The sequence below is a fragment of the Chrysochloris asiatica genome, unplaced genomic scaffold (assembly GCF_000296735.1).
Source record: "Chrysochloris asiatica unplaced genomic scaffold, ChrAsi1.0 scaffold00245, whole genome shotgun sequence".
Classification (NCBI taxonomy): Eukaryota; Metazoa; Chordata; class Mammalia; order Afrosoricida; family Chrysochloridae; genus Chrysochloris; species Chrysochloris asiatica.
The window spans coordinates 2612690-2627581 of record NW_006408763.1 but is presented as its reverse complement, the minus strand read 5'-3'; the positions used below and the strand labels follow the sequence as shown (position 1 = coordinate 2627581).

The following is a 14892-nucleotide window of genomic DNA, read 5'->3' as shown; positions in this document are numbered from 1 at the left end:
GCAACTTTTAAGCACCTTTTGGTTTTATGATAGATTTGTCCATTCATGCTTTAAAAGATGTTCTCTAATCCCTGGGCATTCCTTAGATATGAAAGAAAGGTAATTTTATTTCCCTATTAGATGAGTAATTTAATCAAACCTGAGTGAGTGGGACATCTTTTGGTATGACAAGTATGTAGGACTCCTACATGTTTCTTTTTTCTACAGATTGAACCATAAGAGTACTGCTTTTGGAGAAATGCAGTGAATAAGAAATTTGGTCCAATATTAGACTTGATAATGTCATAAAAATTCTATGTGAATTAATGTAAGGAATGATTAATATTTGCCATTTGTATTAATATTTAGCTTTAAAAGAGTATCTTGAGTTCACTTTTCAATTGAGTTCATTTTAGCTTCAATCAATAATCTAGGAGCCATCTTTCTGTGAGTTCCTGTCAGCTCTTCCTCCCCTCTCCTTCCTTCAGGACTCTCATCACAGCTCAGATCTGAGTCCAATACATCCTCTCCCTGCAGACTTTGCTCTTGTTTAACTCCTCAGACAACTCTGATGGAGGTAGGACGTGTGTTGACTAGTCTAGCCCCAACCCAATTCCTCGAGCCCCCTGTCTCTCCCCTTCCAAAACACCCTCCTTTTGGAATTGGGGTTCCCCATGTTGACCAACACATCTGTGCCAGTGAATAGGGAATGCTATTTAGCCCCATAGTTTTTAAGTTCCCAGAAGTTCTCTCAGGGTGTCTGGAAAATTCAGGCCTTGTTGTGATCTCATTAGTCACCCTTCTGATACTGGGAACTTGCTGCAGTGCCTGGATTCCTGGTGGCACTTGGTTAATCACTTGGCTGATAACCCAAAGGTTGGAGGTTCCAGCCCACCAGCTCTTCCATGGATTGGAAGATGTGGCAGTCTGTTTTCATAAAGATTACAGTCTTGAAAACCCTGTAGGGCAGTTCTACTCTGTCCTATGAGTCAGAATTGACTCGACAGCAGGATATATTTTTTTGTTTTGTTTTGTTTTTGCTATTGTACTTCTCCTAAGGAGCCCTAATGGTTCTGTAGGATAAGTTGTTGTTGAGTGCCATCTAGTTGGTTCTGACCCATAGTGACCCTGTATAGGGTTTCAAAGGAGCAGCTGGTGGCTGTGTCAAGCATGGGCTTCCAGTTCTGACAACACCCTCCTTCCAAATCCCACTGCCAGAGAACTGACTGTGAGTCATAGCAACTTTATAGGACAGAGGAGAGCTGCCCCATAGGGTTTCCAAGGCTGTACATCTTCACAGAAACAGATGGCCGCTTCCTTCTCCCTCCGAGTGCCTGGTGGCTTCAAATTGCTAACTTTTAGTTGGCAGTCTATTGTTTCCATCACTGAGCAACCAGGTCTCACTCTACCCTCTTTAATGGTAAATGCCATCGAGTCAGTTCTGAGTCATAATGACCTTGTAGGGTTTTCGAGGCATGGCTGGTGAATTTGACTGCTGATCTTGTGGTTCAAACCTACCTTGAGGTCCAGTGCTTAACCTACAGTGTCATACCAGACCTCCGTATTCTTCTCTAAACACATAAAAATGCTGGATGAAATATAACACCACAGTGTAAATACAGAGAAAAACTTGAAAGGGGCACAGTGTAAATACAGAGAAAAACTTGAAAGGGGAGGAAAGGAAGTGGAACAAATGAAAAACAGGGGAGGTGCAGTAGCCCAAACCAAAGCTTTAAGTATGAGTTGCCTTAGTGTTGTATCCATAGTTCCCAGATGGTCAGGGGTGGCCATGAAGCAACAGTTGCATGAATAAAAATTTTGTCTGATCACAGCCAGGGAAACCAGTCAATTAGGTATGCAAGCCAGCTTTCTTAGGAAAGAGTGAGGCTTCTACTCAACCTAAACACTTACCTTATTACTTCATTAAAGTAATCAGTGCTTTGGAGAATACCTTGCATTTTGACCCACATTTCTAGGGAAGCAAGTCTGTGTTGTCAAAGAACTAAAACAACTTTAAGATTTTCATTTTAATTCACTGTCACAAAACTGTGCAACTCTAGTTTTTTTTAAAAAAAACAAGACAGACCAATTTTCCATTCAGTTGACCATTCATCTGGAGGAAGAACTTGGAGGAAGTTCTCCTCATTTTGGAGTCTTATAATCTCCTGGGTTACTACTCTCTAGTCACATATGGAGCACCATCTGAAATGTTTGATGTAGAACGTTCTGAGGAAACAAATGATGAAGTCACTTTGAATTCAGCAGTAGGATGATTGGGCCATTTAATACAACCATGGCATCTTGTGGCTCAGTTTGTATGGTTGTTAGTCTTGCCTTCCACCTTCCATACCCCTTAATAATACACACTGAAAAATTAAGATTTACCTTGAAAATGACTGGGTTGTTATTCTAAGAGCAGAACAGATAGCGATAGTAACATTTTACCATCTGGCAAAGCCGCTAGACCAGATGGATTCACTAATGACTTCGCTAAAGTATTTAATCAGACCTTACTGAAACACATGACTGGCATATTTAATTATCCTAAATGAACAGGACTTCTGCCAAATATAACCTTCAGTGCTTTAGTCATGCTCCTTGCTTACAAAGGAAAAAGAGATGAAAAGCTCCAGAAAGCTGGGTTTCACATAGATCCCTCTTATTAGTGAACCTTTTCATTAGCAAATTGTGGTGTTACTGTGTTAGGCAGTTTATCTCCATTTTCAAAGAATGAATTGTTAGACTATGCATGCTGATCAAATTCATTTTATCAGTAACAATTATACTGATGAGAGCATCTGGGGGTTGATAAATCTGATACACTCATCAGATATTCCTTCTTATTTCCTGTCTGTAGTAGATAATCTGAATTACCAGATGCCTGTGTGTGTGTGTTAGCAGTATGACAGCATTGTCATATGACTTCATGTAAAAGTGGCATACAAACAGTGTCTGACCTTCTCTAGCTTCAAAAGGAGGAAGGAGAAGAATCACCAGCTCAAGTCCAATTCCTATGATGTAAATGGCAGAGATGCTTCCCCCTACAACCTTTTTTACCCTATTCAGACACCATCCATCCCTCCATGGAACTTTGCTTCCCTGATGGATTTGACAATCCATTGCAATGACCACACAATGCAGACGATACTCATGATTATGGAGTGTATTAGGGAAATTAACAGGGTAAAATTCCGGGTCAGAAACAACAAAGGATACAGCTGTCCTTTGGTCAGGAGCACTTTTCGTCTGTGCCCCAAACTCACCTCTGTCTTTTCTTTAGTCGGTTAGCCATGTGATCCTTTCCCTATGCCTTACTGGGGTATGTGTCACAAGCTCCTTTAACACTATTGCTAAATGCCCAAAGGGTACCCTGCTATGCAAGCCAGTCTCCTGCCTGTAGGCACTCAACTCATTTCATGGACCTGGAAGCCTGTCGTTTTGTCTTTTTGTGCTTGTCCCTCTGCTGCCACTGCTTCTCCGTGCAGGGATCTCAGGGTCCAAAGGATGCACTCTGCTAATGGCTCTTCTTGCTTGATGTTCTTGAGGTCCCTGGTCCTGCTTCTGAGACGACTCCTCTTAAACCCAGCAGAATGGCAAAACTGACCAATCCCTTACACACTATTTGCATGGTTCTACTCAGTCATTTGGTGGAAGTTATGAAGACTATAAAATAGGACAGCCGTATCAAGTACATCCACTGTACCGCAGTATATGTTGTTCTTGTTAGGTGCCATGTAGTTGGTTCTGACTCATAGAAACTCTATATATAACAAAGCAAAATTCTTATCAGTCCTGCACCATCCTCACAATTGTTATGTTTGAGCCAGTTGCTGCTGCCACTATATTGATCCATCTCCTTGGGGAGTTTCATCTTATTTACCAACCTTCCACTTTACCAAGCATGATATCCTTCTCCAGGAACTGGTCCCTCTTGATAATATGTCTGAAGTACGAGAGACATCTCACCACCGTGGCTTCTAAGGAGCATTCTAGCTATACTTCATCCAACACAGATTTGTTTGTTTTTCTGGTAGTCTGTGATACTTTTAATATTCTTCTCTAACATCATAATTCATATGTATTCTTCTATGCTTTTCCTTAATCATTGTCCAACTTTCACATACATATAGAGGCTATTGAACACACCATGACTTGAGTCAGGCACTCCTTAGTCCTCAAGCTGTTATCTATGCTTTTGAACACTGTAAAGAGCTCTTTTGCAGCAGATTTGCCTAATGCAATATGTCTTTGGATTTCTTGAGTACTGCTTCCATGAGTGTTGATCATAGAACCCAGCAAAATGAAGTCTTTTAAAATGCCAACTGGTTCTCCCTTTAATGTGAAGTTATTTATTGTTTCAGTTGTGAGGGTTTTTGTTTTCTTTACCTATACTGAAAACTGTAATCTTGGATCTTCATCAGTAAGTATTTTAAGCCTCTTTGCTTTTAGCATGTAAGGTTGTATATCTACATATCAGAAGTTATTAATGAGTCTTTGTCCAATCCTGATGCTACATTCGTCTTCACATACTCTAGCTTCTCAGATTATTCACTTAGTATACAGATAGAGTAAGAATGGTAAAAGGACATACCTCTGACATACACTTTTTTCTGATTTTAAACCGTTCAGTATCTTCTTGTTGTGCTCTAACAACTGTTTTGATCTAACAGTGTAAGTTTATCAATTTTTATTTCTTTATAACCAGTTGTATTTTAATTTCTTGTTTGTGTCAAAGGGATATAGACACACAACAAAAACATTATATAAAGCCTTGTCATGAAAAGCAGCTGTCACCTACCCCCCCCAATCCTTTCTCATTCTCAATCCAGTTGGCAAAGCAACAGTTTTGACTATTGTGACTGTTCCTTCTGATGTTGTTGTTAGGTGCTGTCATGTTGGGTCTGACTCATAGCAACCCTGTATAAGGTTTCCAAGGAGTGGCTGGTGAGTTTGAACCACTGACTTGTGATTCAAACTCACCTTGCAGTTCTGTGCTTATCCTGCATTGCCACACCAGAACTCCATTCTTCTGGTAGTCACTTACATATCTCAGAGCAATATGATTAATTGTTATTTCTTGATTAATCAGTTTTAGATTTAGATATGATTGGCTTCCTTTTGTGATATGTGAGGATATAAATTACATATGCCATTTATACATCCCTTGTTGTTTCTGTTGTTAAGTGCTATCGAGTTGGTCTGACTCATACTGACCCTGTAAAGGGTTTCCAAGGAGTTTGGTGAGTTTGAACTGCCGACTTTGTGGTTCAGTGCATTATCCTGTGGCACCACACCAGGATTTATCTCCTCTCTTAAACAGTTACTTCCTTTAACACTTATCTCTGTAGCCTTCTTATTGTTGCTAAGTGTGTCTGAGTCAGTTCAGATTCATTAAGATCCTGCATAGGTTTCTGAGGATCAAGTGGTGGGTTTGAACTGCCAACCTTCTCTATTCAAAGGCATACAAAGAGGTAGCCTCATCTATGAGGCTAAACAAAAAACACTAACTATTTTGATTTCCTTAAGGCAAAAAAATTATATTTGATCACTTGTTCTGTGAGCCACGTTGTCAATACTGACAAACACTCACATAATCCAGTCTGTACTCATTTTAGTGAGAGTGAAGTTTTCTTTATTCGGTTTTTCAAAATCAGGCACCCAACCTAGTACACATAGGCAGATGTGCCACATGGCTGGCCCACAAACAGTTTTAGTCCCCTATCTTGAAAAAGTCCCTCCACTAGTTCCCTTTTTACTGGGTACTATGGAGTTTACCAATCTTCCCTGAACATCCAATGTCACCTACTAGTCATTACTGGGAGCATTCTCATTTAAAGTTAGTTTCCCCCTTCCCCATGAACTTCCCCAATTTCCTTGATAGGTGTATTCTTATTTTAAAGTTCCTAGTCCTAGAACAGATTTCTTTCCTGCCTTCCCCCAATTCATCCTACTTACAAATCCCTGGATGTGAATCAACAACCTGTGTTTGGTCTAGCAATCTCATGTGCCTTTTATTCCTGAAGTTGGACCATCTTGAGAATTTCTCACAATTCCCAGTGTAGTATTCATTATTCTAACTTGATAAATCCTTTTTTTCCCCCTTCGGTAAATATCTAGGCATGGAATTGCTAGGCCATATGGTAAGTGTATGTTTAATTTTATAAGAAACTGCCAGACTGCTTGCCAAAGTGATGTCTCGTTTTACATTCCCATCAGCAATGTGTGAGCATTCCAGTTGCTCCATCTCCTCAACAGCACTTGATATTGTCAGTCTTTTTACTTTCAGTTGTCTTAATGCAATCCTGAGTGATGCTGTTCAATAAGCACTGAACTGCTATCCACAAGGTCAGTGGTTCAAATTCACCACCTGCATCCTGGAAACTCTATACAGGGTTGCTATGAGGTGGAACTAACTTCAACATTAAACGACAACAATGTGTATATAGAGATAACTCATTATAGCTTCATTTGCATTATTTTCATAGTTAAGGGTGTTAGACACCTATCCATGTGCTTATTTTACTATCTCTCTTCCTCAGTGAAGCATATCTTTAAGCTGCTTGGCAATATTTTATATTGGGGTATTCCTATTATTATTGAGTTGTATGTTGAGTTAGAATCATAAATCTTTTGTAAACACTGTACTTGGAACAAGTGCTCAAATGTAATTTTTTGCCTTAAAGAATCAAGAATGTTAAGTGTTAATCATTGGTGTGTTGTGTTTTTTTGTTTGTTTGTTTGTTTCACCTCATCTATGATGCTACCTCTTTCTGTGTCTTTATTAATTTTCATCTTCTTCCATATACACCATATTTGGAAAACATCCTGATCTCATCTGACATTTGAAAGACATGCTTTTGCCCTCCTGGCATGCTGGAGAAACAAATCAATTTCCTCTCCCAGATAGGGTGATAAAAGTCTTCTGCAGTGCTTTCTGTTGCTATGGTAACAGAAGATGGGGTTTTCCCAGTAGAACTAGATTTATATATACACAGAGAAAAGCAGTTCTTTAAAACCTTGATGCCTTTGTTTTTGCCATGTATACAATAAAATAAGTATAATAAATAAAGTTCCAAAATAGGAAAAATAGAATAATACCAAACCTTTTTATGCATGTGTGGAATGAGTCTCCCATTGTATTTAGGCCCTCCGTGAAGGGGAGCTGATTTTAAGTTTTAATATTGTGACATTGCTGTCATGTCTGTAATAATTTACAAAATTCACAAACTGCTAATTTTCTAAAGCAAAGAAGGGAGTTAGGTTAATGGACTCTTGACTGGCAGATGGACTTAGAACATAAGTAAACAGCATCTTTACTTCCAGTCTCTGAAAGAATCACAACACTATGATATGGTGACAAAGACAATAGAAACCTGTGAAACAAGTACTTTATATAATTGTGATTGTTGTTGTTTTTAAGTGCTGGTCAAGTCATTTCTGACCCGTAGCGACCCTGTATAGGGTTTCCAAGGAGTAGCTGGTGAGCTTGAACTGCCAACCTTGCAGCTCAAATGGCTTTGCAGTCTGGTGCATTAACCCACAGTGCCACACCAGGACTCCATAATGGTGATACTTTCCACTTAATTTCCTGTGTGGAAGAATGCGACTGTTGGGATTTCTTATTAGAAACTCAGGAATTCAGGGACACTATTCTTTTCGTTGAGGAGCGTGATGTCTCTGAAGGATCAGTACTAAACTGAGGACCACAAGGTCAGCGGTTTGAGCCTACCAACTACTCTGCAGGAGAAACTGAGATTTTTCTGCTCCCACAAAGATTTACAGCCTCAGAAACTCTATCCAGGGTTGCTATGAATCAGAACAGACTCAACAGCACTTAACAACAACAGTTCTTTTTGTCATGGAATTTTAGTGGCATGTGGTTAAAGCACTCAGCTACTACTAAAAGGTTGGTAGTTTGAACCCACCTGGTGCTCCCTGGAAGAAGGATGTGTCAGTCTGCTTCCATATAGATTTACAGCTGTGGAAACCCAATGGAGCAGTCCTACTCTGTTCCCCAGGGTTGCTGTGAGTGGGAAGTGAATGAACAGCTGTGGGTTTGGTTTTATTCTTTTCATCAAGATCTCTATTTGGATAAGGAAGCCTGGTGGTGGTGGTTATGTGCCGTGGAGTCGGAACCGACTCATAGCAACCCTGTACAGGGTTTCCGAGGCTGTAAATCCTTACGGGAGCAGAAAGCGTCATCTTTCTCCCATGGAACAACTGGTAGTTTCGAACTGCTCACCTTAAGGTTCGCAGCCCGATTCGTAACCACTACACTATCATCCTTTAATCTGCTGTTGAGTTTAAAGGCCCTGTTGTAAAGATGACTACTTAGACTCAGGGCACCTCTGTGGCCAGACCAAAGAGCAGTCCTGGTGTGGCGCTGTGGGTTAAAGCTCCAGACTGCAAAGCCATTTGAACTGCAAGGTTGGAGTCCGGTTCAAGTTCACCAAATGCCTCTTGGAAACCCTATACAGGGTTGCTATGGGTTGGAACCAACTTGACGGCACTTAACAGCAACAACAATAGTAAAGGATAGGTTTGACTTATATATGGAAAATAGCATATATATATATATGGGAGTCCTGCTGTGGCTCTGTGGGTTAATATGCTGGACTGCAAGTTCAGTTTGAACTGTAAGGTTGGCAGTTCAAGCTCATAGCCACACCTCAGTAACCCTATACAGGGTTGTTATGGGTCCAAACCAACTTGACAGCACTTAATAACAACAAATATCTATAAATGCGTACGTGTGTGCATTTGTTTATTACACAATAACACACATGGCTTCTGAACTAAAATTCCACACATGTTTTGGAATTGGTCAAAAGCAAAGAGCAGATCCTGCTCAAAATTGTTCATGAAAAATTTGAATCCCTAAATATAGACAGTCTAGGTATGGCTCTGTAGGATAAGTACTGGATTGCTAACTGCAAAATCAGTGGTTCGAACCCACTGGCTGCTCTTTGAAAACCCTGTACAAGATTGTTATGAGTCAGAACTGACTTGACGACACTTAATAACAACAACTACAGAGATATGAGAAGAAGAAAATATATACCTTGATAGTAGATTTAAGCCTGTTATTAAATGTTTCTGCAATAGCACCTTTATTGTTCACTTGTATTGCTGTTGTTCGGTGCTATCAAGTTGGTTCCAACTCATAGTGACCCTGTATAGGATTCCCAAGGAGCGGCAGGAGGGTTTGCACCACCAACCTTGTGGCTAGCAGTCCAGTGTCTATCCAATAGTGCCATACCAGGACTGGATACCTTATATTATACTCTTGAAAAATCCAATGATTAAAGTTTGTTTCTTTCCCCCCCATTCTTATGAGCTTTAAAAAGTGCTGTTGAAATGATATGACAAGTTTAAAATAAACTCTTTTGGCTGTGCTCTGGAAGATAAATGGATGCCATCATTCTGTCATCAGGTAAAAGGAGCAGGGTTTCTGGGAAGCTGATGTAACAAAAGGCAAAGTGAATAAAGGTTGTTTTCCATTCTACCTATTCTTGACATGGACTTAGATAAATAGCAACAATATGAGTCACTCTAAGGCAAACAGTCATGTTGCTTGTGAGCCAGGAAAATGATGTCAGAGATCCTAAAACTTATAAACGGAGAAATAGCTCAACTCTCCTAATGTATTCAAGTGGCAGAGGAAAAACCTGATAAATGGATGTTGATGGGCTGGGAAGAGATGATTTAAGGAACAGCTTAAAAGAGCTTTAATTTGAATGAAAAGAACAATACAAATATAGCTAGGTTGAAAATATTTTAAATAGAAGATGATTATTTTGGATAATACTGTGTCTCAGTTGTCTGGTGTTGCTGTAACAAAATGCCAGCTAGTGGGTGCCTTTAAAGACTAGAAATTTATTTTTCTCACAGTTCTGGAAGCTGAAAGTCCAAATCAAGATTGTACTGGTGTCTGTGTCCTAGATTCTGGTGACTGCTGGTAATCCGGTAATCCTGCCATTCGTTTACTGGCTGTAGATGGAGCTGACTCTGAACTCAACCCCATCTCCCCTTATGCGTGTCTCTCTGCCTTTATAAGACACCACTCCCTAGGGAACTGGTTTAGGACTCACCATACTCTGGTACGGTCTCAGTAACATAACAAAAGAAGCCTTCCATTTCCAAATAGAATTACATTCATAGGTATAGGAGCTAGGACTTCAATGTATATTTTGAAGGGTACCTAATTCAATCGATAACACCATACTACTTCGGTATGTAAGGTGAAAATATCATTTTGAAGGACTCTCAGAAGATTTGTTTAAAGCTGCTTGTTTCATGTACCCCCTCATTCAAAGGATAATATGAGAAAACTCAAAAAACATGAAACTAGATAAAAATGGTTTCCTAGAACTGTGATTTATAAACAATTCTGGAGCTTCAGAATCATAGCAATCTATGAAATATCTAAAATGCTGAAACAGAAGCTGTGATTACAGCAAAAGAGTTGATATCTCCTGTCATCCTAGTTACCTAGTTTCCTGTCATACTAGTTCCTGATATACTAGTTCCCTTTTATTTTCTAGATCCTGTTGTTTGTAGCAGTGGAGGAGAGGCAAAACGGTGACCATGATTATTGTTGGCTTCATTTATTCCCTCTTTAGCCAGGATTTTTGTCAGTGCTTACCTTGCTGTGTGGTACCCCAGGAAGTGGGGTAGGGTGATGGAAGATAGCCTCTATCCTCACAGAGACACAGTCTAGTCAAATGTACTTCCCCTGGTGGCCCATAGGCTGTAGGTGTGCTGTTAACCTAAGGAGTCTCCTGGATTCCCCATCTAAAAATTGGCCATCTTTCCCCAGGATCAGGTTGATAGACCCTGATTGTCTCTCGCCTAGACTCTAACTGACCTCCCTGCCTCCTCTCATAACATTACTTTGTAATCTCCTTCCCACTGCACCTCAGCACTGTAAGGATTATCTCTAGAAACACAAAACTGTTCAGTCTGGGTCCTGCTAATAATTGTCATAGTGCCCCAACTACTTGGTCTAGTTAAAAGTGTTTTTGTGAGCAGTCCCTGCCTGCCTGAGCCACCTCATTTTCTAAGACTTTAAGTCCACACATTGTCTTCTAACGTGAATTCTCTTTGCATTTTTTTATCTGTCATATTAATTCACACCCTCTAATGTCTTGAACAGCTGGTCACTCCATCCTGCATCTTTGTGTGTCACTACTGTGTACATATCTTGATATCTTGCATATAGTCTTTATTTGTTGATATGCCTTTTCTCTTAAGCAGAGCTCCTTGAATGAGGTGGAGGGCAGTGTATTTCTATGTATGTATCTGTGCACCATGCCTGGCATATCATTGGTCCTTAAGTAAACGTTTGCTGAATGAATGAATGAACTAAAATGTACCCATTTGTGTATATATAGGTTTTCTTTTTCTTTTTAGTCTTCCTTTTATTGTATGTTGCCATTCCCTCCTTCAAGTTCAAACTTGTCTGCCCTCTAGCTGGAGCCCTGGTGTGTCATTGTAGGATAAGCAACAGACTGAAAGGTTGGTTTGAGTCATGAAGTTGGTGGTTTGAACTCACTAGCTGCTCCTGGGAAATCCTTACAGTGTCGCTGTGAGTCAGAACTAACTAGATGGCACTTAACAGACAAACAAGAACAACCCTCTAGCCAGTTGCATCCCTTAGTTGAATGCAGTTAACTTGGCACTCCATAATCTTCTTGCAGTTTTCTAGAACTTCTAGATGCCATCAAATACTAAGTATATCCCAGGAAAACTGAGATTGATGCTTTGTTGGTCATGTCTAACTTCTACAACAACTTGAAATGTTTTAAATTATTCTAAATGCTCTATAACTTTAAGAACTTCAAAAGCACATATTATTGTAAAACAAAACAAAACAAAAAGCTTCTCTTTTGTATTAATTACCATTTTATGTTACTTCATTATAAAGATTCCTGAAGAGCTAATGTCCAGCAAGCACTTGTAAGATACTCACATCAAATTTAAAGCAGTTAATTTTTTCCTAAGGTACACTGAATCCACAGAGATATGATATTGATTATATGTATATGATTGTTGTTGTTGTTAGGTGCCATTGAGTTGGTACCGACTCATAGCAACCTTATGCACAACAGGACGAAACACTGCCCGATCCTGGGCCAACCTCACTACTGTTGCCTTGCTTGAGCCCATCGATGATGCCTCTTGGCCAATCCATATGATTGTTGTTGTTGTTGTTAAGTGCCATCGAGTCGGGTCCGACCCATAGCGACCCTGTACAGGGTTTCCGAGGGTGTAAATCTTTACGTGAGTAGAAAGCCTCATCTTTCTCCCGCGGAGCGGCTGGTAGTTTCGAACCGCTGACCTTAAGGTTCGCAGCCCGATTCGTAACCACTACGCTACCAGATTATAACTCTAATCCATATGATTAGAGTTATATAAATGATGATTATACTGATGATAAAACTTGTATCAAGGATTTACTCTGTCAGACACTGTTCTGAATGCTTTGCATTTGTTATAGTGTTTATATATCATCTTCATTTTATAAATGAGGAAATGGTGGCAAAAGATATAATGTTTCCAAGGAACCAGAGCTAGTAAGGGACAACCAATATGCAAACCCTGGTGCCTGATTCCATAGTATATACTATCATCAGTACCGTGCTTAAAATTGAAAAGAAAAGAGAAAAAAAAAATCTTCTTTTGTTTACTATGTAAACAGATGCTAAAAATTGAAAAGAAAATAATTCTACTTTGGTTTACTGTGTAAACAGAGTCGTCTTCTAGTTGTCGATAGAGGGAATATGTTTTTTTTTTTTAAAATGTTTTTAAAGTCCAGTACCACCTACTTTCAGAAAGGCACACCTTTTTTCCCAAAACAAGTTTAAAGCAGAGCGATATCCAGGAACATTTCTCCTATTTGACTTTTGATTGGACTGCAGAGGAAAATTGCTGCACAGAGCAAAGGCGTAGTAATTTGCTGTTCTCTTGGTATCATAGTGATTTGTGTAAAATAGAAATTTTCATTTAATATGCCTAATCTGTGATGACAGACGTAGAAACAGTGCTTGACTCTGGGACCTCTTCATGCTTTGAAATCCTAATGAGACTGGTATCTAACGCTACTGCAGACAGGTTTAATTAACTCTGAAATGTGAAGCTTCTCCTAGCAACAGCATTTTGTGTGTTTTTTTCTTTCTTTCTTCAAATTAAAGTAAGTTGAAGGCTAGTTTCAAAACTGGGTAATTTTTTTAAAAATCATTAAATTAATATCAAATAAAACAGTTATAGAACCATATGGAATATTTTCCAATCAAAGAATCATATATCATAATAGTGCTTGGTTTTCACGATAACAAAATGGGTAAGATCTCCCTAAGCATTCTTATTTGTTTAGCTGTGCTAAGCTTCTCCTTGCCAAAGTTGAACATTTTAATTTAGACTGATTAGATAATTACTTTGGGAATAATTCATACTCTTTGTCTTGAGTTAATCTTATTACATGATTAAATGAGAAATAAGTTTGGATAAAAGATAATATTGTTCTTAACTTTGTTCATCTGAACGATGTGAAAAGAGACATTTTTCTCTTTCAGCCTTGCCTTACATCCAGATAAAACACTTGTTGCAACTGGTCAAGTTGGAAAGGAGCCATATATATGCATTTGGGATTCCTATAATGTACAGACTGTGTCTATTCTTAAAGACGTCCATACACATGGAGTTGCCTGCCTGGCTTTTGACTCAGATGGACAGGTGAGTATCTTCTTCTCTTTTCTTTAATGATTTCTGTTGTTACTAACTTCTCACAAGTCACCTAAAATGATCATGCCACATTACAAGTCTGTGGGCTCAGAAAGTCCATCAATCTGGCTGGCTTCACTTGTCAGTCTTCTAGAATTCCTGCCTTGCCTGATCCTTTCCAAGTTTATGGCACTAAACCCCAGCTTTGGGCATCCCCCACTTTTATTTTCCCCTTGTATCCCCATCCAGTTAAAAAGCCTCATAAAGGAAGTCATGAATTGAGTTCCACCATTGCTCAGCATTTCCACCCTCTCATCCATTGAATAAGGACTGGGTCAAAGTTTTTCATCATCTTCAAACCCTTGACATTACCCTGGCACCCCTGTTTGCAGAAGATAATGCCACCTCTGAATAATCATTGAGAAAATTCTCTAGGACCCATTACTTTGAGATCACTTCTGACTCCTCCCTATCTCCTCCCAACTCAAGTAGTTACCAACTCCTGTTTATTAATTTCTTTATACTAAGACTCATCCTCTCCTTCCCATTCTACCACCATCCTTTAAATCCCAAATCATCCCATGTTTGTCTTAGGTAAGCAACCTCTTAAATGGTTTCCTCATAGAATTTTTTTTTTGTATTACATTTCACTAAATTAAAAAAAAAAAAAAAAAAAGGTCAAGGCACTGTTTCAAAATAACAAAATCATAGAGTACCTTTGAATAAAGTCCATATTTTGTAACTGGGCATTTCTAGGCTTACCACTTTTTTACTTTTACTTCCACTATCCATCCTGGTATAGTGCTATGGGTTAATGCGCTGGACTGCAAAGTCGTTTGAACCACAAAGTTGGTGGTTCAAGCTCATTAGCCACCCCTTGGAAACCCTATAAAGGGTTGCCATGGGTTGGAAATGACTCAACAGCACTTAACAACAGCAATATCCTTTTGAGGTGACCCTGTCTTCAAAGACTCTCCAAAGTTCTTCATAAAGTCTTCACTATCCTACCAACAAAGTTTTCTCTCCCTCCTTTGGCCACTAGCAACAGTTGTCAGCAAGATCTATTATTGTGTTACAGAAGGAATGGGAACCTAGAGGGACAGCTGACTCCCACTGCATTCACCACCTCCTAAGGCCTGCCCTTCTCTCCCTGGCCTTCTTCAGGTTCCTACACCCCACTCTTCCTTCTCT

General features: G+C 39.4%; 1 protein-coding gene across 1 annotated transcript in view; it reads left to right on the top strand.

The window, feature by feature from the left end:
• Positions 1 to 14892, top strand: part of EML6 (echinoderm microtubule associated protein like 6) — a 443186-nt gene that overhangs the window by 156988 nt on the left and 271306 nt on the right. The window contains exon 2 of the mRNA XM_006873534.1: positions 13554 to 13713. Coding sequence (XP_006873596.1) covers positions 13554 to 13713 — 160 coding nt within the window. The remainder of the gene's footprint in view (positions 1 to 13553; positions 13714 to 14892) is intronic.